General features: G+C 44.9%; 2 protein-coding genes across 2 annotated transcripts; one reads left to right on the forward strand and one right to left on the reverse strand.

The window, feature by feature from the left end:
* Window positions 1–930: 930 nt before the first annotated feature.
* UHRF1BP1 (UHRF1 binding protein 1) lies at window positions 931–18,706 on the forward strand (the record flags this gene model as incomplete). The annotated part of the gene is made up of 20 exons (XM_009580950.1): window positions 931–1,093; window positions 2,726–2,764; window positions 3,244–3,335; window positions 3,546–3,735; window positions 4,182–4,322; window positions 4,863–5,033; window positions 6,165–6,342; window positions 7,416–7,502; window positions 8,104–8,268; window positions 8,774–8,916; window positions 9,668–9,809; window positions 10,334–10,527; window positions 11,264–12,813; window positions 13,057–13,253; window positions 13,788–13,939; window positions 14,048–14,195; window positions 15,194–15,459; window positions 16,349–16,457; window positions 17,067–17,182; window positions 18,581–18,706. Coding segments are annotated over 20 exons (4,369 nt in total), but the record flags the coding sequence as incomplete, so codon positions are not given.
* Window positions 18,707–23,237: 4,531 nt separating this feature from the next.
* On the reverse strand, window positions 23,238–25,732 carry TAF11 (TAF11 RNA polymerase II, TATA box binding protein (TBP)-associated factor, 28kDa; the record flags this gene model as incomplete). The annotated part of the gene is made up of 4 exons (XM_009580951.1): window positions 23,238–23,459; window positions 24,568–24,664; window positions 25,135–25,222; window positions 25,551–25,732. Coding segments are annotated over 4 exons (498 nt in total), but the record flags the coding sequence as incomplete, so codon positions are not given.
* Window positions 25,733–25,735: the final 3 nt, after the last annotated feature.

A 25,735-nucleotide genomic window follows, 5' to 3' on the forward strand; every position in this document is an offset into this window, starting at 1 on the left:
GTCCTGATGCGAGCTGCCTCGCTCCCTTGGTGATGGCCCCTTCTGCACGAAGGGTTGTTCAATGGAGACAGCCGTCCTGGTGAGGTATTGCTGACATGCATACATCCTCTGTGGTCTAGCGCCCTCTAAACTGGCTTTTCTGGTTCCTTAGAGGTCAGGATGGTTTTAATGAAGTCAGAGGTTTTCAGATTTGCCCCAGAATACACTGCTCTTGAGCAGTCCAAATGGTTTCATCCATTGCATTTAAATCTAAGACACATGAGGGATCTGAAGATACTAGGCTGCCTACAAGGGAGGTGGAAACAACAGAAGCCCTTGGGAGGAGGAATTGCAACCGGAGAGAGCAGCAGCTGCTGGTTGCCAAAAGGAGAGGAGGACGGGAGCTTGGGCTGGTCACTGGGGAGGGGAGTTAGGTTGCATGCTTGGACCTGCTGACCAAAGAGCAGACTGGATTGCAAGACTGGTGTTTAAAGAGACAGCCATGAAAGTGATTTATTAATGATCTTTTACTTTCCTGTGTCAAAAACTTCAAAAAGAATCTAGATAATTAATTTCACCACTGACATGGCACTTCTGGGGGGAGTAAAATTGCTGACTTGTTGCAGTTTGGCTTTGGTTTTCATTGGTTTTGTCCTAGGGCAATTTTGCTGGTTTCCAGGTTCCCAGTGCTTTAGAAGGAATTTTCAGTTTCTCAAACTTGAATTTGATTTAAAACAAAGAACAAACAAACAAAACAAGCCCTTCAAATGTCAAAGCGTAAAGACATTTTTTCTGGAGTAACCAACATGCCCTGGGTTTAAAAATGTCAGAAAGGGTTTAACAAAACAGCAAGCAGATTCTTATACTTAAAATAGCTCTCTTAAAGGCTCCTCTAGTCTCAGCAGCTTTGCTGGGGCTTGCTTTTAGAGTCTCCTCTTTCTTCTCTTGTAGGTTTACCAAGAATCTCTCTCCAGACAAAATCAACCTGAGCACGCTGAAAGGGCAGGGGCAGCTGACCAACCTGGAGCTGGATGAAGAGGTGCTGCAGAATGTGCTGGAGCTGCCCACCTGGCTTGCCATCACTCGGGTCTACTGTAACAAGGCATCTATCAGGGTGAGCGGAGGAGGCTGTGCTCATGTCCCCAGACACAGCTGAGGCCTTCTAGTGGCAGCTTCTGTTTGTCACTTGGGAATTTCTGATGAAGAATCGTGATGTGATTCGATCCACGCATCTCAAAGCCTGTGCTTTAGATGTGAGATTTGCTAATTGAATGCTATGAGATGGCCTTTGGTGAAACCTGCTGCGGCTGGCATTGCCAAGCACTCTGCCCCTGATGGTGGCTGGCAGCAGATGTAGAGGATGCTGAGAGAGCACAGGAAAAGTGTGCTGTGATCCTTCCTCACCTTCAGGTGACTTGTTAAGCCAGCAGTGAGGTCTCTGTAGTTAATAGCCACTGATGAATTTCCAGGAATTTACCCAGATGCTTTCTGGACCCTCTTACTCCTTTAATGTCCAGAGCATGCTATGGCAAAGAATCTCAGAGCTTAACCACATCTGCTTTTGCTTGTGTCAAGCCTGCATATTCTAGTTTTAGTTGACAACCTCCTGGCAGTGTTACTGGAAGAAATAGTGAACAATCATTTCCTGTTCATCATCTTGATGACACTTAGGATTTTACAGACATCTCTGTTTGGTCATTCCCTGCTATTTTGATAGCAGAGGAGTTTTCTGTGTCTTCCTTCCTCCATGCTGACTTTTTTTTTTTAATGCTAAAGAAGTAACACAGACCTCCAACAGGAATAGGAAGCAGAGAGAAATGGAGTGCAGTTCTCTGAAAGCCTAATTATGCTGTGAGGTATTGTAAAAATAAATTGAACTTGAGTCTTAATTGTTGAAAATGCAATTCCTAAGAAATGCATGAATAGTGCATGTGAAAAGCTGCACTCTCTGCACTCAGTCAGCCTTTATGCCCACAGTTATCCATTTACATGCATAATCGCTGAAATTGTGCATGCACTTGCAGTTGCACTTTTGCACACTGAACTCCTCTTACAAATTCTTCCTCTTTGTGCTTTTGAGAGCAAAAAAATTGTGGTGTTTTTTTTCAGTTTATATGAAATGCCAGATTGTTTAATTTCAGTTGGTACTAACTATAGTTGCATTACATGAATGCAAAAGTTTTTAGTATATCGAAGAGACTTGCTATAAAAGAAGTATGGTTCTACTCTGCCAAGTGACAATAAAAATGAGCCTGTCTTGTTCATCTGATCCGCTCTGTTTTTAGAGTCAGATCTGCTTAATTTAGTAACAAACATTTGTTCTCCCTCCTACGAGAACTGCAGAATAAGTGTTGCTGTAAGAAAATAAAATGAATCTTTTTGGTTTGTTCACAGCCTTCAAAAGAGTTACCTGACTTCCACTAACAACAGCAGTTAATTGTAAACTCTTTAAGGACAAGAATGTTCCCCATAAAGGAATATGAAAAGCCAGAATTTGACCTGCAGAGTATCTATTACTCTTGATGATATATGAGATCCAAAAGCTAAGCTGGATTTATAGGTCTGGTGGCTGGAATGTCTTTTCACTTGTCTGTGTGAGCCTGTGTGACCTAGATCCAATGAGACATGATGGGTTGTCACTGTGGTCATTTCTCAGAGAAGAACGTTGGGCTCAGATGGTTCCCTGCAATTTCTCAAACTTTCCAATGCAAAGATAACTCTTGTAACCTCAACTTTATTGTTTCAGATCCAGTGGACAAAGCTGAAAACGCACCCAATCTGCCTGGTAATGTTTCCTCTCCTGTTCATTCCTTTTCTTCCTCATTCTTTTTAATCTCTCCTACTTGAGAAGAGTTCTGTGAAGGAAAACTGTGAAGTGCATGCTCAAATTTTCATTTGACCTAAATTCTCTAGGTCCTTAGTACATAGGGGAAGGGGACTTCTGAGAATAGTCCTGTTTGGCAATCAGTGACCTCCCACGAGACCCACATTTCACTGCAGGATGGAGCTGGGCTGAGCTCTCAGTGAAGTCCAGGGCAACTTCGTGCCTGTTTTTTGTTGTTTGTTTTCCCCCTGCTTCTGGGGATTCAGATTACCCAACGATCCTGGCACTGATGGTGTGAGAGCTTTAACACATGAGACTCTTGGATAGGCAAGAGACTCCAGAGCTTGTTTATCCCTGCCCTAGAGTCTCAGACCTAAGGCTGGCAGGCTGAGCTTGAGTCTTGGTCTTGTGTTTATCGCTCCTATGTTCTGTCCTTACAGTACCTGGATAAAGTGGAGGTAGAGATGCGAACATGTGAAGAGCCTCGGCCACCCAACGGACAGTCTCCCATTGCTCTTGCTGCAGGTCAAAGGTCAGACCCCAAGCCCTGTGGTTTCTTTCTGACATGCTCCTGGGGTGTGGGTGGCTGTTGTTCTCAATGTTAACCATTGGCCTCTCTGCACTCAGGTTTAAGTGGCTCTAATATTGCTAATAAACCTTGGAGTCTCTCTGTATGTAGCCTTACCTCTGCCAGGCCTTTTGTTGTAACAAGTGATGACTTTGAGGAATCTTCTCTTTGCAGTGAATATGGCTTTGCTGAAAAGGTCGTGGAGGGGATGTTTATTGTTGTCAATTCCATCACCATCAAGATTCACTCCAAGGCCTTTCATGCTTCTTTTGAGCTATGGCAGCTCCAAGGCTACAGTGTCAACCCAAACTGGCAACAGAGTGACTTGCGACTCACCCGCATTACTGATCCACAGAGAGGAGAGGTAAAGAGTCGTCTTCTGTGCACGTTATGACAGGCAACATAAGACTGGCACTTGTGCTACCCCAGTCCTCTGGGATAAATGGGCTGTTGTCTGAATTCTCATACAGTGACAGCAGAGAGCCTCGGTGAGCTTGCCTATCATCTGCTGGAACAGGGTGGCTGAGAGCTGACTTGTGTTCAGAGCTTTCTCTGAGCTCTTCTAATCTGAGAGAACGAAACTGGAGAAGCTCTGAATGCCCTTGTGGTTTGTCTGGTTTTAAACTCAGTGTGAGAGAGGGAGTTAGATGTTACCTGGGGCATGATTTTGTTTTTGTACTGGGATCACAGAAGAAAAGTGCATTGAATTATTTTCTGTGGCCTTGTTTCATTCCACATCTTCTAAGCGTTTAGTTTAATCCTTAAAGTTGTAGAAAATCTCAGCATTTTCCATTTTTTCCTTCTGGGTAGGTTTTGACGTTCAAAGAGCTCACCTGGCAGACACTTCGGATAGAAGCAGATGCCACTGACAATGGCGATCAGGATCCTGTTACTACTCCTCTGAGACTCATTACCAACCAAGGGAGGATCCAGATCTCTCTCAAGAGAAGGGTGAGAGTTTCCTCCATGCTTTGCAGAATACAGTCTCACTGCCTGGTGCAGTTATGATGCATATTTCCTCCCACGTTCCTCAGCAACCGTTCTTTTCCTTTCCAAATGTTGAGCCCAAGCTGCTATACCGCTCTGTGTTTTCTGTTGGAGACAGCTGTGTTCTTACCAAATGTCAAAGCAGTTTATTTCCCAGGGGAGGATAACATGTATGGAGCAAGTTCTTAAATCCCAAGGGGACCTGTCATCTCTTTACTGGGAGATTAAAGCCTGGTAGCCTTATTTTTAGTTATCAATGGAAATCGATGATAAAAAAAAACATAATTAAAATTAAACCATCTCTTTTTTTTTTTTTAAACTAGTGAGCAATTTGCCTCCAAAAGAGGAGGTAGCTTTGACTATTTTCCTTCTCAGAGGAGGTACCGTGGACATCCACCAGATAAGTTAACATCTCTCTTAAATGAGTTTCAGAGCAGCATCTCTCGTTTCTGCCACAGCTTCTGTGTATGATGATTCTATGTATGTATATGGTTGCTGTTTCAGACCAAAGATTGCAATGTGATGGCATCTAAGCTGATGTTTCTGCTTGATGACCTGCTCTGGGTGTTGACAGACTCTCAGCTGAAAGCAATGATGAAATATGCAGAGTCTCTGAGTGAAGCCATGGAGAAGTCTGCACAGCAGAGGAAAAGCTTGGCACCAGAGTCTGTACAGGTGAGTGAGTCATGGTTTGGATGTTGGTCTGCCAGGAGAAAGGAAAAGACAAGGTGAAAGAAACGGTTTCTGTTAGTGTGGCATCTGACCCTTGCTCACAGGGCATCTCCCTGATGGGAACCGATAGGCTTACCTGGTGTCAGGTCAGCATCGTGCAGATTGTGGGCTATTGTTGGATAATGAAGTCACCAAAGGAGTTGGATTCATTGCCAGTAAGCATTAGAGAATGTTTATATGTAGTCACAGGCTAGATTCTGTCTGGTGGCGGGATAAAATTGGTTTTAAGTCGCATGGGTTTCTGGATTTGGCTGGCACATGGAAAGTTGCAGAGGGTCCCAGGAGGATTTGATTTGGTAATAAGCAATAAATATGTTCTAGAAATAATTTTTTTCTGTCTCTGAATGACAATCTGCATAGCCTGGGAGAAGGGACTGCTATAATAAATTATGACATAAGACTATACTGAGCTGTGATGCTCAAGGGAAAACATTGGCATCCAATTTCACTGTTGTTGTTCGGGTTTCTTTTTTTCTTCCTAATATGCTGGAGAGAGTTCTTGATTTTTGCAATTGTTCTTCGGTTTGCATATAGCTTAGCAGTGTATGAGAACCTTAGAACAGCTGCTTCTGCCAGTAACCTTGAACTTCCCTTACCACTTTCTTTGTTTTCAAAATGCCATGCTGAGTAATTGTTTGATGGAAGTCACAGAATAAATACATAGGGCAGAGGAAAAAAGATGTTTTCAGGGACAAGGATGAAGGAAGAGGAATATCGCTGCTGGTGGTGGAAGTTCCACGGAAGGAGGGCTGTGAGATTATATAGAAGGTGGGATCAGGAATACTTAGTCTTTTTTGTCCGGGAGTCTTAAAGCATATTTCAAGATAAGTGAACGGTAGCTTGATGTAGAGGAGGCAGAACCACAGACAAACAGTTTTGCTCTTGAGAACATAGGAAAGGATCCAGATTTCTGGACTCCCAATTCAATTTCTATAAATTGATGCCTTGCAGTCTGGAAGATTGCATAAGTTGTTTTTAATTACATTATAACCTCTCTCTTTTTCTGTGGTTTTTTTTTTTCCTCCCTCCTGCCCCTTTCTATTAGTTCTTACCAAGCTTGTCTCTCTCTAATAGATCACACCGCCTGCTCCAAGTACCCAGCAGTCCTGGTCTCAGCCATTTGGAGTCAGCCCAAATGCAAGTAGCATTGGTCAATACTTTGATAAGCATGACATGAAGGAGTCATCATACCACCTCCTCATCTCACGCTTGGATCTGCATATCTGTGATGACAGCCACACTCGAGAGTCAGGTAACTGGGAGAGCAGCATCAGGAGGACGCTGCAGGAGGAAAACATTGATCCAGTCACCAATTTTCTCTCTTGAAGGAGGATTTTTCTTTTGAAAACAAGCATCTTTCATGTTCCTGTTTCCCAATGAGGCAATAGGCAGTTGTTCAGGCTGATGGAGAGATCAGTTCTGTATGTCTGAACTAGGTATTGGAAAATCTTTCTTGGCTCCATGGGACAAACATGGGGAAGTCCATCAGTGGACATGGTTGCCAGTGACTTAGTTGAAGTGGTAAAGGATATGCTCTAGGAACAATCTGGTATTGAGCAAGGGGGATAAAGCATGATCGTTCCACTTGGTGAGAAAAATGTTTGTTTTGACAGTGTTCAGGACATTAACAGTAGCATAGCTACAAAGATTCTTGGCCACCTTTGATAGACCGTTCCCCTGCCTACCATGTTCTTTTCAAGCAAGCCTTTGCTAACTAGTGTCTGTTTTACTCCTAGCTCCCTCCTACTGAGATATACTTCTAAGTACTTTTTTCTCTTTTGAGGCAAATGTACCTCTCTCTCTCTGCACAGACATCTCTGATCCAAGTTGTACTCTTTGTTTCTATCTTCTTCCCTTTAAAAAAGAAAAAAAAAAATCTTCTACCCACGTCCATCACTATTCCAGGTATTTTTGAATTGGTCTGTGTATCACTATCTCCTGAGCTGCTGTTATCAACATCTTAGCTCAGTTTTGTTGTCTTTATTTCACTGGCCCTACCAGCAAGTGTTGGAAACACAAGTGCTCATTATTGTAGTGGCGAGTATAATTGATAGAGGCCTGGGAAGCAATGGTGTCTTGCATTTTGGTATTTGAGATTCTAGGTCTGGTTCTTATGGTATGAATTGTTGGCCTGTTACATTTAGTTGTCCTTTTCCTTGCCTAGGACAAGATTTTGATACAGCTTTCTAAAAGATGATACCCTAATACTGTCCATGGTGACAATCAATCTGTAGTGGCAATCAAAGCAATGTTGTTCTGAATTCTCCTGGATCAGGACTTGGTTTGCAGAGCTGATCATGGTTTTCTTTGTTCTGTTTTCCACAGGCACTTTGAAGCATGGGATGCTGGGAGGTGCCATGCAGCTGACCTTCAGGAGGATGGCTTTTGACTATTACCCTTTCCACAGGGCAGGTAAGGAAGTATGTGGCCTCCCAACTTGAGAAGGGGGATAACAAAGAATTTGAAGAACAGTGATGCTATATGGCTTCAGGCAGGACTGGAAGAAGGCTACACAAAGGACTTGGGACTTAAATCCTCCTGGGCAGGGTTAATCTAATTTACCGGTTAGTGGATGACTGACAAGGTGCTGGCAGAACAGAGTACAAAGAGAGGAATAAGTTGCTGCCTGTTGTGAAGACTTAAAGTTGAAACTTTGGATTCCTTTTCAGTTGCTTAAGCTCTGGATCTGGTTCTTACATGTGCCTAATCAATTTGGAAGGGTTATAGGATGTATCCCAGGGGAAAATCTGTTTGTGGTTAAGTGAAGAATCAAGGAAAAGTGACCTTGGCATTCTTCCCAACACTTCAATTTGGAACACTTGCTGGTAGGACCAGCTCTGTTGTGTGAAAGCCTGCACTTGTTTCACAAGCACTTAGTATGCTGCGTATTGCGTATTCCAGATGTGGTATCAATAAAGAGCGTTGTACAGATTTGCAAATGTTTGAGGGGCACAGGAGGGTTGTGTGTATCCAGAACCTCATTTTTAAAGCCAGGATGTTTGATTTCATGCAGGGGATGCCTGCAAGCATTGGGTGAGGTACAGTGAAGCAATGGAAACACGGGGACAGTGGGCAAAGAAGTTGGTCAGTGAATTTCAAAGCAAGATTGAGAGGCTTTATGAAGAAATGGACCCTGCATTTGCCAGGACTCCACTTTCCCCCTTCAAAAGGAAACCAGGTAATGGTATTTGATAAAACTCCTAGTAAAGCAGGAGATGGTAACAATTTTGCTTCATCCAGCAATATCTCTAGTTACCTCTCCCCAATTTAGCAGGCTGATTTGTTGGTGCAGAAATCCATAGCACAGTAAAAATCATAAATATAATGGCAAAGGAAAGTGGCTATCATACTGGAATAACACTGCAGCACAAATGGACAAACTGTGATGATCGCTTTCCTAGCTTAATATTGAGTTTCTCCATAAGTGAGTATATAAAGAGTAAATTAAATACTTAAAGCCTGGTTGAAGAATGTGTTCTCTTGCTACAGAGCACACTCATCTTTCAGAGTGTTCTTCCATCAGAAGTCCTAAGGTTTTTTTCCTGCCTAGCTGTGCCCACCTGTTTTTAATTTTGGGGCTGTTAATTCTGCTCTGTGAGCACATACTTGTTGGTGTTGATGGTGAAGTTCGCTGCAAAAGAGGTGAGTAAAACCGTGCTGGTTCTGCTTTTCCATCCCCACAGATACTTCGTTGAGTCCTCAGAAAAGTCCCTTAGAGAAAGGCCGTGTACCTCCCACAAGTTTGCCACGACTCCGGCACCCTCCCTGGAATCGGCTTCGATCCAGCTGTGTGGTAGTTCGAGTGGATGACTTGGATGTTCACCAGGTAGGGATCTGAGTAGTGTCTGGAGATGTTCATGTAATTTTTAAAAAAGAAATTTAATCTGATATGATTCAAATAAATCATTCAAATCTCATGTCATCCAAGACAATCAAAACTCTGCCCAGAGAACTCAAATGCCATTATTATGTTGCATGTAAAACTTTTAAACCAAGTATGAACTGCTGATAATTTTCATGTTCAGAGGAAGTTGCATGCACTCTGTGTTTGTTCACATCTAAACTTGCATCAAGCATTAGGCAGGCCCAGGGTAAAAGATTTTTATGCATTTGAGAAGTTAGTGAGGATATGGATTTTTGACAGAGGAGGAGTAAGTCTTCCCTCATGCTTTCTGACCCAGGACAGAAAGCATCACTAGACGGGATTATGCCCTACATCCATATACTCTGTAACCATTGCAAGAGCATAATCAGTACCAGATACTATAATGGACTTATCAACATGCTGTTAATCTTGAAGAAAGCTCGAATAGATTTCAGTTCTGTTTATTTACATCACCTAATTCTAATTGTCATGGCTCTTACTAGCAGTGACAGAAGACATAAAGAACTAAATTCCCTCAAAGGAGAGGAGTTGACAATATTAGCAGGTAGAAAAAAGTTTTTATTTTTACTTGAAAGCAGTATGTTTGATGTGTAAATGAGATGTATTGAATACGGGAGACTGCAGGGTTACTGGAACACTTTATTTTAACAAATCTGAATTCCGCACAAGTGCCTTACCATTGTGCTTTCAGGTTTCTACGGCTGGTCAACAAAGTAAGAAACCCTCCACCTTGCTTTCATGTAGTAGAAAATTCTTCAAACTTCCTGATCAGGTCTCTGCAATCCATATTGAATTCACAGAGTATTACTTCCCAGACAATCAGGACTTTCCAGGTAATACACCAAGGTTAGCACCTTCTTTCATAAGTTTCTTAAAGCATCAGTCAACTCTTAATTATTTAGGTGTGTTAACCCTGTTACATATTCTCTGGGTGTCCATTTTTGTTCAGTTTTCTGATGTTTGCCTTTCTAATATTTTTTTTTTCCTGTGGGAAAGTGGGATAGAGTTTTCCTGGTGCAAAATGTGGAGGCAAAGTTGTGCTTGCAAAATAATGTATCCAGGAACGTACTGAAGGAGCTGCTGTGTCTGCCACTCTTGGGGTTCTGCCTTATTGATTAGCACTGGAATAGGACTGTAGGGTGCTCTGGGTGCTCTGCAGCTGACTTAATGTGAGACCTGGAACACTTCGTTTCTCTGGTGCACCACAGCTTCTCCCTCTCATCAAGAGATCTGTCTCCCAGTGGGTGTTGAAGCCCTCTGCCTTGGTTTTGTCAGTGCAGGTTATACACTGAGCTGCAGACCACTTAAAGTGCCTTTTCTGCTATTATTGATCTGTCTTGATGCTGTTTCTTTCTAGTTCCATGCCCAAACCTGTATGTACAGCTGAATGGCCTGATGCTTACCCTGGATACAGCAAGCGTGCTCTGGATAAACCTCTTCTGTCTGGATCTTTATCGCAGCTTGGAGCAGTTCAAAGCCATCTACAAGCTGGAGGACTCAGGCAAGCATGATGAGCATTTTGACGTTCGACTGGATGGCTTCCGGCTGAAGGTACCATTCATTTCCTTCCTTTCCCAGTCTTCAGCGTTTGCCCCCTCCCTGTCGTGGAAGGAATATGAGACCAGGACAAAGCTGGAGTCCAGTCTGAGAAAACAAAACCTCCACCTTTCTCTACCTTTCTTCTGTATAACACTTTTGTGTTAGTTTTGTTTTGATCTGTGGGCAGTGAAACAGGTGCTTGAGTTCTAGCCCAGAATAGGCAGGCAAGTCAGTGTTTATGAAAACAGTTTCAAGGAGAAATTGATGGTTCAAGTAGTCAAAAGTTGTTTTCTGGCCTTTGGAAACTATTTGACTCTCATACCGTTCCCGGTAGGCCTATGTCTGCTGCATTGATGCCCTATGGTGTTTGTCATTGACTACCCTTGTTAGCAGTTTTGTGAGGAGTCTTAGAGGCCTGAAAGTATAGTAAGTCCTTGCAGAGAAAGGTCAAAGTGAATGTTGTAAGTTGAGCTGCTGCATAAGCTATGGATGGTAAAAGAACCTGAAATAAAAGTCATTTTAAATTCCCTCATGTCTGATTCCTCTTCCCTGATTTGTAAATTTTATTTAATTTTTCAGATAGGGATAAATTGAGAGTCTAGTCCAGCTCTTGGGATTTTAGTAGAGACCAAGACTTCTCAATTGTTTATATATTCCACAGCTGACCTTCTGTGTAAATGACCAGGATAAGCCTCTGTTAATTTTCCTTCTCACCACTTCATTTGTAATGTTTTTCTCCTCTGTGTAGCTTAACATTCCCGTGGAGAAGAAAGTCACTGACCATCAAGATCGTCCACAGACACTCAGTATTTGCACATCGGAGATGACTGCCACCAACACCCGCCACGCTCCCTTCTGCAGCTGTCAGGACCTCCAGAGCCTCTTCCGTAAATTTGCCAGTTCAGAATTCTTCCACTCCAGCTACACTAAGTTCCCAAGGTCTCAGGACAATTTCAGCCTTCTCCACACCCTCTTCTTGCGCCATGCGTATGAGGTGGATGATAGGCCTCAGAAGCATCCAGGCTTTCCCCAGCTGCTACACAAAACCTCTGCCTCTGAAGATCTGTGGTCTATGAATTTCGCTGAGCTTTCCTTGGATTTCGAGGGGGCTGAAAGTTCAAAGGGCAGAGCCCTTAGCTTTATTGACCCTTTTCCGCTTTCCATTTGGGCCTGCCTTCCCAAGAGATGGGGGCAAGCTCAGGTATCTAAACGACAGGAATTGGCTGCCTCTGAGTTGAAAATCAAGCCTTCTGCGAGCTTTAGCAATCACTCCAAGAATGAGAACCTTTCCAGAGAACATGGGGTTTGTCAAAGATCAAAGACTGACCAAGATCTGAAGAACATTTACAAGGTCCCAGAGACAATGGATGTCTTGGGAGAATCTGACTGTGAAATTGATGATGGAGTAGATGATAAAGAGCTGGACGCCTCTGCTGATATCCATGTGCTTGTGTCCTCATCTGTTCATATCAAAGTTCGGCTCAACCACTACCAATACTTGGTGCTGCTCAGGATGAAAGAAGTTCTGCAGACACTGCAGGAGCAGTTGGCCCAAGATACCCAGGAAGTGACTGGGTCTCCTTTAGATTCTATGTTTGCTTGTGTAGGAGTTGTGTTCCACAGTGCCGAAGTGGCCCTACTCATGAACCCTGCACCAGGCTCTGTCTTGGAACCCAGATCCCTTGACTCGGACACAACAAGCCTGATAGAGTCTGAGCTCTCGCCTTCAGACAGCAAGGAGGGGCTGGTGGCCGAAGAGAAGGAGCTGAAATCAGAGACCAGTTCGGAGAAGGGAGTGTGCAGTACCTCAGAGATCCCAGAGGACGGTGGGACTGAAAATACAGGTACCAGTGTAACCACTGTACCGCTGGAGAGACTCCCAAGATCTGCAAGTGATGGAGCTCTGAGTACAGCTCCGCGTAGTAAGAGCATAGAGGAGAAGGGTTTGATAGAGGAAGCACATGAAGCTGTGGAAGCCCTGGCTGCAGAAAGACCAGCAGAGACGAGCAGCCATCCTCAGAGCCCTCCTGCCCTCCCTTCTAGCCCAATCTCGGACACGCAGCCCTTGGGGAGAGGAAACATCACTCTCAATGGCCAGGCAGAACTCATCCCTTTGAAGAACATAGAGGTGGAGTTGTCTAGTGCACTGCATATCACAAAGGATGCCACGAAGGAAGCTCTGCACGTGACTATGGACCTCACCAAAGAAGCCATGTCTATAACAAAAGACGCTCTGAGCCTGAGCCGGGAGAAAATGACCTCCACCATGCAGAAAATGCTCTCTCTCCCCCCAGCCAAGTGAGTGGGCCGTCCTCCTGTGCTTCACGATAGCAGCAGCAGGGCTGCTGGGAAGGGGGGAAATGTAGGCCAACGGTTCCCTTTCTTTCTGTATCATTTGGATTAGAGATGGGTTAGATCTTCGTCTCTTGGGGATGGTCTAAGTACACAAAAGTCTGACTTGGAAGTGTTCAGAGTCCGGCCCGATATCTGTATAATCTGGAGGCTAAGCTGTTTGCCTTTATCGCTTTTTTCTTCTGGTAGGGATTCTGTGCCCAAAGCAGAAGAGGGAGCAGTGACTCCAGGCGGGGCTGGCAGCAGCCGAATGCGTTTCTTCTCCATGAAGAGGACAGCATCCCAGCATTCCTTTGACACCACGTCTGTGGACGGGAGCGGCCCTGAGGATGGGCTGTCTGTGGACAGCGATGGCAGCGATGGCTTTGTGATGCTCACAGACTCCGGTAACAAGCGCTTGGCTTTGTTCTGTCCCCCACTCTTATTTCACACCGTTGAACAGTTTTCTGCCATGGGCAAGTGAGTCATGCTCTGTTCGTATGGAATTCACTTGTGCCACTCCTTCTTTTTGAAGGTCATGAGTAGTTCACCCACAATGGCTCTTTCTGCTTTTATAGGTGCCTTTTCTTTGAGATGAGGAGTATAAGTGGGTGGGGAGGGTGACCCCTGCACATCACAATGGTGTTCTAAGGCGTTTGGCCATACTAGAGCAAGGACTGGAAATGTGTGCACGTAGGTGGATGGTGCATAGCGTTTAGGAAGGGTTGAGTAAGGGTTGGAAGCAGGGTACACTGAGCATATCAGTGGACGTCTTTCACTTCAGCTCTGTATTGCTTAAATTCATCTGAGGAGCTGGAGAGAATTCCCTAGAGGATGGAATAGGCTGATAGGCCATGAGATTCAGCCAGGTACTGAGATCAGGACTTCTTAAAACCAGAAAAAGAAACAGGATCAAACTGTTGTTGTTCCTTCCATTTCAGAACCCAGCCTGGACCCTCTTCCCTCAGGGCATCTTCCTCAGGTCCACAATGACACAGGCAGTAGAGCAAGCCTGATGGCAGAGGACGAGGATGGAGTGTCTCCTGAAATAAACAGCTCGACTTCACAGAGTGAAGACCCCAGCCTTCAGCCGGTCAGATTTCTGTTCCTTTTCACCGTAATATTGTCTCTAAGTGAATCTGGAAGCGAACTGTGCGGTGGTGTTTGTTTTAATAAGTGAGCTTGTCGCTTGCTGTTTTAGGTGTCTGTCCTCGTGTTGAAGATGAATGAGGTGAACTGTGGAATAGAGGTACGAGGTGACGATTTGTCCATCGCTTTACAAGTAATGAACGTGGTTCCAGAGCAACTGAACAACGTTGGAATGTGGCAGTATCTGCGTGGCTATCTGAGTAAGACACTGGCTCTTGCAGTCTGCTGCTTTTATAGCTGCACTTTTATAACCAGCTTTTATACTCGCCACCCTCGGGGAATATTCCATTTTAACTGATACTTCAGTGTTAACGTTTAGTGTACTTAAGATTGAATATGACTTGTGTGTGACTGAATGTGAATGCTAAGAATCTTTCTGTCAGTGGTTCCAATCTGGTATTTGAAAGATGTTTCCAAAGTGCCTACACAGTCAGGCTCTATGGTTCCTAGTAATCATTGACTGGGATTTTTTAAATTGCTGCTAGGATGCATGAAATGAATTAAAAGAGTGAATAAAGCTATCTAGGGAAACCCTGAGGTTATTCCTGCCCTGAGAATAATGCTTCTGCGCTAGGGTACTTCCCCAGGGCTAAATTTGAATTAAAAAAAAAAACCAAACCAAACCCAAAAAACCCACAAAAAAACCCCACAGCCAAAAAAAACCAAAACCAAAATCAAACAAACAACCAAAAAAAAACCCCAACCCAACTCCAAAAAACCAAAACCAAAAGCACCTACAACCCAAAATTTCAAGTGAAAGCACGAGCAGTTCTTGGACTGTTGATCCTTCCCTTTACAGTACTGCCTATGGCCGCGAGGGGGCAAAGTGGGATACAAGGTTGGGTAGTGTTGAGGACAGGGGAAAGCCTGATTAGCTCTGGAGAGCGGAGTGGTGGGTTTGTGGTCGAGTTGTGCTCGTGTATATGCAAAACGAAGGCTAGTTTTAAAGTGTGCTGAAAGAGGGATGCGTCTGGGTCCTTATATGGTCCAGTTCTGGTGTTAGTTCCTGTGATGTGGACTCTTAGTTGTTTGAAATTTGGATCATTTCATGTGAAGGATGATTTCAGACTGCTGTCATTGTGAACTTGACTCCATTCTGCATCTGGACAGTAAAGGGCTTTTCAAGATACCTGTTTTGAGTTTATATCTTATTACTGATGCCATCTTCTGCAGTGAGATCTTTTTGCTATAGCTCTAGGAGATCCAGGTATAGAGAAGCCTTCAGTCCCTGAAGCTAGTAAGACCCAGCCAGAAGTGTGCTTACGTCTTGAAGTAGGACCTAACGCTGCTGTGCATTCACCGCTCGCTGTTCAGAATGGCTTCCTTCATATGCTGGTCCACAGTTACACAGCAGAGCTCTTCATGTCCTTCCTTACCAACCTTGGCCCCTTTCTTGAGGACGAAATAATTCCAGAGGTGATCCCCATGGAGATAGAAGTTGTGGATGCCAAAATCACATTGAAGGTGAGTGTATGGGGAACCACAGATTCCCCCCAGGATGGTAGCCTGTGCATGGGAAAGGATTCTGCTTGGGGAAGGATGCTGTGGGATGCTATAGGGGTCCTGTTTTCCTGATACTGTTTTATTTTGCTTCTAAAAACTGCCTTAGGGATGAACGAGCAACACAGTGGAATTGTTGAGTGATCAGATTGCGGAGAAGTGGGAGCCTGACATTCAGATTCCCTCCCCAGCTTTGTTGATGACCTGCTTTGCAGACTCAAGGGAAGGAATTAAATACCTCTTCCTCCAAGTGCTTGTGAAGAATTAAATACCTCTTCCTCCAAGTGCTTGTGTGAAATGGGAAATATTTGACCTTACCTGTAAACATTTAAAGAATTACAGATGAAAAACATTATGTAAGAGCTGGTTCATATTTAGGAGGGGGGCACTGACAGAAGTTCTTGATTAAACCTTTTTGAAAGCGATGCTTTGGTTCCACTGACAAGCAGGAACCAGTGTTGCTGCACAGCAGCATGAAAATCTCCAGACCAAGGGATATTGGCTTTTTTTGGCTAAGGAATACTGGCTAGGGGATTGAATCAGGAATTTGTAGGATGACAGCTGTGAGAGCAGCCTTCAGGGTGCTGGTCGTAGGCCTCTCCTCAACCTGTATTATGGATATGACAGAACTTGGTTCTGATCTGTGGGAGTGCGTTCTACACAGATTAAGGCTCACATACAGCCTTGTATATAAAGCCAGGATTTTCCATATGGTGGGTGACCTTGGTGAGCTCTGGCAGTGCTGCCAGTCGGTAACGTGACTCCTGTGAAGGCTGGGGGCAAGGGGAATCCTTTGCAGAGTTGCCATAGCTGTCACGGCAGTTAATCTCTTCACTGTTTTTCTTTTTTCCAGGATGACAGCCCCCGGATATACCCTACCTCCCCTGGCCCCGTTCCTATCACCTTGGCAGTAGATCACGTCATTGTGAAGCGCAGAGATGATGGGGTGTTCTATCTAACAGGTCAGCAACATCGTTTTATTCTCCCCCGGCACCCCCCAGGCTGTGCTGGAGGTAGTGCTTTGCTGTGCCTGGTGCTGGAGGAGACTGGAACTGAAATGTGATGGTTGCTGCTGGGAAGGATGGGCTCTGGTGTGTCAGCAGTCCCTACTTCTGTTCTCTGCAGTCAGTTCTGCCAGAATGGGCAAATAATCTTCTGTCTTCAGTGCAAGCACCCAGGTCCTTTGGCTGCTCTGCCGGGTTAATCTCTGGATGCCTCTGGATGCCTGCTTCCCTGCCTGTCTAGTTCTTGCTGCTTCTGTTGTTTTGCTTGGACAGCAAATTTGATACTTCAGGCAGAACAGGTTAATACCTAAAACAACGAACTGTCAGCCTGAATTCATGCCTGATGTTTCCTTGAGCTCATGCAGTCAGGACAGATTACTGCTTCTTCCCTTGCTTTACTTTCTCCATTTTAAAATGGGAATGAGATTTTTTTTTTTCCCCTCTGTTTAAAAAAGAGGAAAAAAAAAAACCCAAAAAAACCCAAAACATGTTTAAGTTCTTCTTCTTGTCCTAAGAACCCTGTTGTACAAATGTCCACACCTGAATGTTTTCTATGCTTCTTTCCAGCTCCACAAGGGGAGGGCTCACAGAAACAGGAAAAACCTGTGTCAGTTCTTCAGGAACAGAAGGCCCCAGTGGAGTGTGTCTTGGCAGCCCCAGCAGCAGGAACATGTGGACTGCAGGTGAGTCACTGCTGCCTGTTGCTGTCTGGACAACTAGATAGCTGGCACTAGGCTGGAAAATTAAGTCTTTTGTCTTCATGTGTTTGCAGTTACTGGTAGGTGTGGTGTGTTGCAGATAGGGAGTGCACACAAAAGCAGCCTGTACCTCCTTTTACAGGCATTCTGAGAAGTAAGGATACCTTGCCCAGCATAAATTCTCCTGTTCCCTTTCAGAAATCTGTTTTTTTTGTCTGACTGGCTCCATCTTCCCCGTGTCCAGTTCCTTGTTAGAAGAACAGGAATCGGGAGGTTCCCACAAAGAAAGAGATGTTTTGACAGAGTAGAGTAAGTCTGACAGCTAGGAGTTTCAGATTGCTTAAAGTTTCTGCTATTCAGTTTGAACTTTCTTTCCATTTTGATCCATATATCTGGAATTCAGATGACTGGTTTATTTTTAAATATGTTGTGTTCTCTAATTATACTTCATGTTTGATGCCAAGTCTGCTTGGTAAATTGATCACTTGCTATGGAAAAATACATATTAAGGGAGCAATGTGGCTGACTACAGAACTGGACAGGGACTTTGGATTCTCTTCATAAGTTGGTGACACATCACTTCATTTCTCATCTTTCTCTTTTCCATTTAGTGCAGAGACTTTCTCTTCTTCCCGTTCATAGCACCTTGTGAAACAGGGCCCTGACCAGAACTGGAGCATATAAGCATCACAGTAGCTTAGCTTCAGCTTATCTTCTGATGTTATTGAACTTAATAGGATCAAATGCAAAGGCTAAATTCTTGAGTAAAAATATTTCTTGAGAGCCGAAGGAAAAAACTGTCCTGTGCCATGAAACTGTAGTGGGATCTCACTGGCAGTGTTTGAGGACAGAATTAACTTTGTTCATGGAGACAAGAAATAGGAATGCCCAGGCATCTCCTTACCCCAGCTATCATCTTAATTTTAACAGATCTTTAGAGGTGTATCAGGACTCCTTGTAAAAGAAGAATGCAGATCAGAGCCCAATTTTTTTTTTCCTGCTTTCTTTGTATAGTTATCTTCAGCCAGAATCAGCTAGCTGCTTTGCAGGAAAAAACCTTGCCCACTGCAAGTCTTGTTCCTCTGCCTAGAAATGTGAAGGGAAGTCTTAGGAGAAAATAGCTGTTAAACAGCCATCACTGGCAGCCTGAGCTGACTCCAGTGACAGGTATGGAAGTCAGCAGGCACCAGCTGGCAAGTACTTCTGCAATTCAAACTGGGTCACGTTGTCAGTGAGCTTTGTGTGGTTGTGTCACACAGTGTAATTCATCTCAAAAGCTCCTGCTTTGGTTTTCCTCTTTGAGCAGATCAGTGTAGTCAGATCTGCCCTGCTGCCTACCTTTGGAAACTCCTGATTTGTTTTTTGTCTGTTTGTCTCTTGTAGTTAAAAGAAGTGCCAGAGTTGCAAAGGGAGCTTCAGACCATGAAAATAGCCCTTGCAGAAGCCAACATGGACAAGGCTCGCCTTCTGCAGGAAATTAGGAAATACAATCCCCTCTTCCAGCTTTGACAGTGAAGGCGCAGGCTGCAGCTGCTCAGGAGGAGTGGAGACCACCACCAGCACTAAGGCGGCCAGTTTGATTATATTGCTGCTAAATGGGTCAACCTCCTGGAGATTGGTCGCCTCAAAAATGGAAACCAACTATGCTTGCAAAATGAAGTTGAAAGAGGGAGAAAGGAAGGAAGGCCTGGCTGAGCAACAGGGAAGAAAGGAGGAGTTATGTGTTTGCAGCCACTTTCCTCTGTCCTGGCAGTGTGGTGCTGCCTCTGTCACTGAACCAGGGCAGTGGTCAGCCTACAAACAAAAGGTCAGAATTTGGGGGGGGGCACCCCATGTCTCTTCATCCATACGGTGGTAGTGACAGTGTGCTTTCAGCCTTCACCTTTCATGGTAACATCTAGAGATGATCCATGTTGGGGTTTCTGCTTCTTTCAGCCTTCCTTGTTGTGTTCTTGCCCAATCATGCATGCCTAAGAACACAGAAAAAGGAGTGTAGTTACTTCGCCACATCAGGAGTGACAGAGAATAGGTATGGCAGAAAACATTGCTCAGAGCTCTGATGTGAAAGCATGTGTACTATCACATGAAAAACAGAAACATAGGAGGTCAGTGAGTGTGGGAGATGCAGAAGGGATTTCCCCCCCATGGAGTAAGGGGGCTACAGCTCACTATTCTCTGAAGAACAGGGTCAGGACAGTAAAGAAATTCCTTCAGACTTCTTTTCTCACCAGTGATTTGTTGTGTCAACACAGAATCAGTAATATATTAGACTTAGTCTAGTTCATTCTCACTTAATCCCGCAATGTTTGGCTTTATTGATGCAGAAACACAAAGGAATTAATTTATTTCATTACCAAGCACTGTTTAAACTTCCTTTTGCTGTCAAAGAACAGGGGTGAATGAAGTTGGTTAAGTCACAGAATGAGATGACCTATGCATTTTCTTTGGGATGCACGCTGTCCTCAAACCATTGTATACCAGAGTTTCACCAGTGGAGAGAGGGAGAGCAGTACTGGCCGCACAAGGAAATAGCTGTCCGTGTTCCTACATGGTCATGTATTTGTATTAGCACCGAGCTCTTGCCTGGTCTTAAATGTCTTTTAACAGGGATGTTGGTGTGTGGGTCAGGAGAAGGGTGGTGACCAGGCCCCCCTGGGTGGAGGCTGACACTATTAACTGCTCACTATGGGGTGGAGATGAAACAGTAGCGGCTGGGTTGAGCATGGTTTGTATTCTCGCCTTCCCCTGAAGAGGAAGAAGTCTCTGTGGTCAGTGACTGACTTAATTTATAAAGAAATAGCCTCTACAAGCGTGGAGGGGGAAAAAAGAAAACCCTAGTAAAATATGAAGTAAACACTAATTTTAAAAAGTAAAAAAGGAAATGTCATTTATGAAGTGCAAGAATCAAATTCACTCCTGAAGGTGAACTGGTACGTGGTTTCTTTGCTCTGCTAGTCCAGGCAATACACGGGCGATGTGCTGAAGCAGCCGTAAGGGGCAGCTGTGACGGGAGAAGCTGTTCAGAGGAGAATTTGCTCTGTGTTCTGATACAGAAGGGTGTGACTTTCAGCCCCCTCTGTGTTATGGATGAATGCCTGTTCCCCGCCCTGTTATACACAGCATCTTTACTGTGTGCAGAGTTTGTTGGATTTTATCTTATTTCAAACCTTGATTTGGATTTTTCCAGATGCATTTTGTGTTTGTGTAAATGTACCATTTCTGATGCACAGGCTTTTTAGCGCATGTAAAACAGGTAGCGATTGCCACACACTAAGTGCTAGGAAAAGTGACAGATTATATGCGATTCTCCTTTATTAATCAGATGAAAGCTTCACTTGTCTATAAAGATTAGGTAACCCTTACTGTGTTTTTTAGCTGAACACACTCCCCAAAACTTTAATGGATTTTTCTATTTTTTTCTATGTAAGCATTACTCCACTGAAATTAGTTTAGCTAAACTAAATACAAGATTTTAATCCTGCTCACTATGCAAGGAGCAGCCTCTGATCAAAAGCAAGCAAATAACTTGAGAGTTAAGTTTATTTTTCCTACCGTGCTCTTATATACTTGTTCCTTTGCCCAGCTGTAGAGCTGTTGAACACTCCCCCTTAACAGGCTTTCCTGAGATCATTTTAGTTCTTCTTTAGCTCTCAGGGAAACAGGGACATGTTTACAGCGCTAGGCTAGATGTGGAGGCACTGCTGTCTGTGGTTTGCGGAGAGCCAAGAGTGAATTCCTTGTGGTTGTTAGCTTTCACTTTGAAAAAAGAGGGTATGTAAGAGAGGGACGGTGATTAAAACAACTGTCACTTGTAAGATCATCATCTTAATTCTGTGTTTGACTCCATTAAACTGAAGGTAGCTTTGAATAACATTTGTTGGAATTAGTCCTTGTATGCTAGGTTTGAACAGACAGGCTTGGGGCAGGCGGTACTGCTGGAGTCCAGTATTTCTGCCAAGATCTGACTGACCAGCGCCTACAACTAGATATGACAGCGGCAGCGAGAGCCTGACCTTCCTTCTACAACCTCTGGAAGCAGGCAGCCACAAATTAATTAAAAGGAAGAGTACTTGCCTTTGGCAGAAGCACGGGAGCTGAGCTGCAGGAGGCTTCACGCTCACCACCCGCTTAACCTGGGCTAGCTCTGAGGTTTGGATGCTGTGACTTCTGCCAGTTGCTTTCCCTCCTCTACGGGAGAGGATCGCTCCTCCTCGTTCCTGTTAGGCAACCTGGCCCGTTTTCTCTGGAGCACGTTCTGTGACCCATTCCCTGCTCAGCGCAGCCTTTGACAGGACAGATTTGTGATGCTGCCTGTGATGGAAAATGTACTAGAGCAGCCCATCAGGTCTGTTCTCAAGAGGAAAATGCACTTTAACTTTTTAAGCGTCAGCAGGCATTTCCTTCACCAATACTGCCTCGTGCATAGAATAATTCAGAAATAAAAGCGAGGGTTCTGACATGCAAGTTATCTTCCGTGGTAAATAAGACTTGCTGTGAGCAGTTCTCGTAGCAAGAGAGAAGGGAGGTAACAAAGCATCTATGTATCTAGACTTGCTGTGAAACAAACCTATATGCGAACAGCTCACTGTAAGTACCGTTACGAACCGCACAAAGCCCACATGAGCAAAACTTGAACTTTGTTTAGTCAAACCTACGTGCTTCTGTGCTTGCTCCCTCTTCCCGTGTGAAGCAAGAAATATAAGAATGCTTGCCTTGGTGGATTGCAATGGTATTCTTAATTTTTATTCACTAATTACTTGAAAATGGGAGGTTTCTTTCTTCGCTTTCAAATTTTCATGACTTTTTGTTTGAGTAGGTGTCCAGCTTCATCTCCAGCCAGCTTGGGAAATGAGTAGGGTGCAAAGGGTTTTCTCAGACGTGGTGCCTACTTGCCATGTCACACAATTCCTTACCACTCCCTCCCACGTGTGCAGCGAGCTGGGGCCAAGTTGTTGACAGCAAATTTCTTGCTCCAGCAACTGAAGTCAACTGGTTTTGTTTAAGAATTAAAGCACTTCCGTTGTTTTACAGTACTTTTTACTGGTACTTAAAAACAAAACTGGTACTTAAAAACAAAACAAAATCCATTCTACATCCTGTCCTTTCTACAGGGTGTATGTGTGGGAGGACAAAAACTCCTGTATCTCCACTGATGACGATTAGCAAAGTTTACTTTGTAGAGCCTTTTACTTGAGGACTCTTTCTGTTATGATGAGAGCCAACTTACTCCTTTGTGTAACTACACCACAGTTACCCTAGGAAGAGCACAGGGCCTCAGCATCTCTTACATTTAGTTAGAAGAAGCGTGCTCACAGGGGACTACTGTACGTACAGGTGGGTAATGTGCAAGTCTGAACTTGAATTTGAGTTTTTAGGCAGTATTGGAACTTTGTTGCAGTATATTTCCACTCATGCATTTATTGGTTCTATGAACCATGAAAAGAAATTAATTAAACTTGTTAACCTCCTTATGGGCTCATGATTTCTTTTTTTCCCCTCCCCCTTCAGGTTCCTAATTACACTGTTTTCTAGACAGCTCCATAAAACTGGCTTTGGGAGGAACAGTCAGTGATGACTTCAGAAGCATCAGCTTTCAGCATGCGTTCCCTTGCTTATGCTAATGGAACAATACATGCCGGAGGCAAGGCGAAGCTTCAGGAACATGTCGGGGTTGGTTGAGACAGATCATCACATTGCACTCCCCCTCCTTGGATGCACACAAACACCATTACACAATTAGTATTTCCCAGCAAGACTAAGAATACAATAACAAGTTTAACATACAAAAAAAAGACATTTCTGTACATAGACACAACTCCATCTGTGCCAGCAGAAAGTATGACCCCAGTGGGTGAATACAGGGAAGACCTTGAACGTTCCTCTCCCTGCTCTGTTGAAGCAGAGGAGCTCAAGGCACCAGGTCAGGGATTTGGCTCCTGCCGGCTTCTGCGTAGTGCTCGGATGACAAGCCAGACTTCGGCAGCGATGGCAGGAAGCCTCCCTGCAGTCACTTAAGTCTACACACAACACTCCTGAAGGAGCTTCAGTCTCGTAGCTCTGCTGTAACTTGTGAGGTTCACAACAGGAAGCTTGTTTTAACTTCTGTCTTCTCTGGCTGCTCTCGGGACACTTCAGTGGAAGATGATCTTTTTATATTTGGAATTGGGGATCTGTCCTCGTGACTTGAGCCTCCTGACCGCCTCTCGCATGTGTTTGGGCTGCAGAGGTGGCAGCTCCCCCCACTTCTCACACACGTCCAGAGCTAAACAACAACAACCAAGGAGTTCACGTGAGCAGGACAGCTCAGCTTAGCCAGCCTGCTGCTGTTTGAGCTTTAGTTTTAAAGGCAACACATAACATTTTCATCCAGGGTTTACAGCTCACATTTTGTTAATACACAAAAATGAAACCGCTTTGTGTGCTTCTCTTTGTCCGAAAGAGAAGTCAGTCCTGGGGACATCTGGGGAATAAACTGCTTTTTAAACCGCTCCAGCTACTGTGGAATATGGTGGTTTGAGTCATGCAAGAATTTACAATCTTAAACCTTCTGCTCTAAAGGCACCCCTAGGGTGGGTGGTGTGTTTGGGGTGGTTGTGTACAGCAGTGACAGGAAGGTACAACCTACAGTGGACTTACGGGCCAGTTTCTTTTCTATCATTTACAGTAAGTATCATTCACACCTCCTGCCAAGGACACGAAGCAATTAACGACAGCAGTGAAGCTGCTTATCCAAACCGCCTCAGGCAAAACACAGCACTGCAGCGACAGCAGCAGTAAAGCTGCATCGCCCCGGTAATGGTGATCCCAACACACACAGGCCACATTTTCTGTGACAAGCCTATACGAACTGGTTGGCATCAAAACCAGTATCGCCTCCTCCAGCCCAAGCACAGCAGGGACACAGATGGGTCAGCCTCCCACCTGGTGTTCCAAAAAGATCTCAGCTCATCCCATAAAGGAAGAATCTAACGGGTTAAGAGGCTTAAATAACTCATTTCCCTCTGGGCTGAATTCATCCACAGCAGTATTTAACAGAAGATCCTTACTGCCCCATTGCAGCCTGCTCACAGGGCAAGAACCTCTAATTTGTACCCCTTAGAGAGGATAAAACAGGAGGTCAGTGGTCACCAACCTCTGCTGACTCACAGGCAGCGATACTGATAGGATTAGAGAGGACTATGGGCAACACCACCCTTCACCCCTCTCTTGGCTTAGCTGTGGCGTTCTGCTGCTGCTGGGAGGTCAGAGGGCCCCACGGGGCAGCAAGTCTGGGAACCGAAAGTGTCCAGTCTTGTTCCATGTCCTTCTGCTCTGCTTTAAGCAATGAATTTACCCCATTCTTAACTTTTGACTCAACATTTGCCACTCACCTTCCTCCACCACCTCCCCAACAAAGACCTTGGAAATGCCGGACATGGCGATGACCACGTTCTGAGAGACAGAGGTGCCGGTGATGGACTGGATCAGCTGCGCAAGAGAGACCGACAGTCAGCTGGGCGAGGTACACACAGCGACAGTGAAACATTTAAACTCATATTTAGCAGTTTGAGCATGTCAAATATCAATCAACAGCTAATGAAATGCATAGAACAGCAGTAACTGATCTTTAGAATTAGGTCCTATAGCTTTGGGCACGCGCTGGCTGTCAAGGTTCTAGCTTACCCTCATTCAGCTGCGGACCCTGTACCAGTAATTACTTTTTCCCGTTGCCTCATGGCCCCCCCAGACCACCGTTATTTAAACTGCATAAAGGGCACTGAGCTAGAACACGATGGGATAAACTGATCTGAGGACAATGGTCTCAGCCACAGGGGCCAAGACACAGAGCCAGCTTGTGTCCTGTGAGGCCTAGACGTGACCGCAGCCAGGCTTAGTAAGGCTCAGCCTGCTTGTTCCGCTCAGACTCCTTCTGTGGTGAGGCATTATTGAAGTCGTACCCGTTTAATAGCAGCTTTGGGGAAAGCAGACCGGCGATACATCTCGTAACGGTTCAACTGTTCTTCAGAAAAGGAAGAGACCAGTATCCTTGAGTGGAGAGAATTGATCATTTACAGCAAAAATAAAAGTCTGAAGCTCTTCAGGCCACTGCAACAGTCCTGCAAAGCCCTTCTACCATCCTAAGCCTCCTGCAGTACAAAACAGAGCCGGGAAGGGGAAGATGGTGCTCCAGCAGTGCTGGGCCCATTCGGGAGGGGAGGGATCTGGGACGGAGCTACGGACATCGTTAACCACGGGCTCATAAACCGATTAAACGCCTGTTGCACGGTTCCCAGCGGCAAACCCCACGCGGTGTCCGGTGCCCTCCCGAGCCCCAGCCTTCCCAGGCGCTGCTGCCCGGCGCCCCGGTACTCACTGCATCTTCTGGATCTCGTCCTCGTCCACTTTGTGCTTCTTCTCCTTCCTCTCCTTCAGCTCCAGCTTCACCTTCTTGGCCGCGCACGGCTGCAGGCTGGGGTCCTCCTCGTCCACCGCCTCCCCCTCCGCGCTCCTCACCTGGGCGAGAGCGCAGCGCTCGGCTCGGCGGCCCCGCAGCCCGCC

The sequence above is a fragment of the Fulmarus glacialis genome, unplaced genomic scaffold, assembly GCF_000690835.1.
Source record: "Fulmarus glacialis isolate BGI_N327 unplaced genomic scaffold, ASM69083v1 scaffold4067, whole genome shotgun sequence".
Classification (NCBI taxonomy): Eukaryota; Metazoa; Chordata; class Aves; order Procellariiformes; family Procellariidae; genus Fulmarus; species Fulmarus glacialis.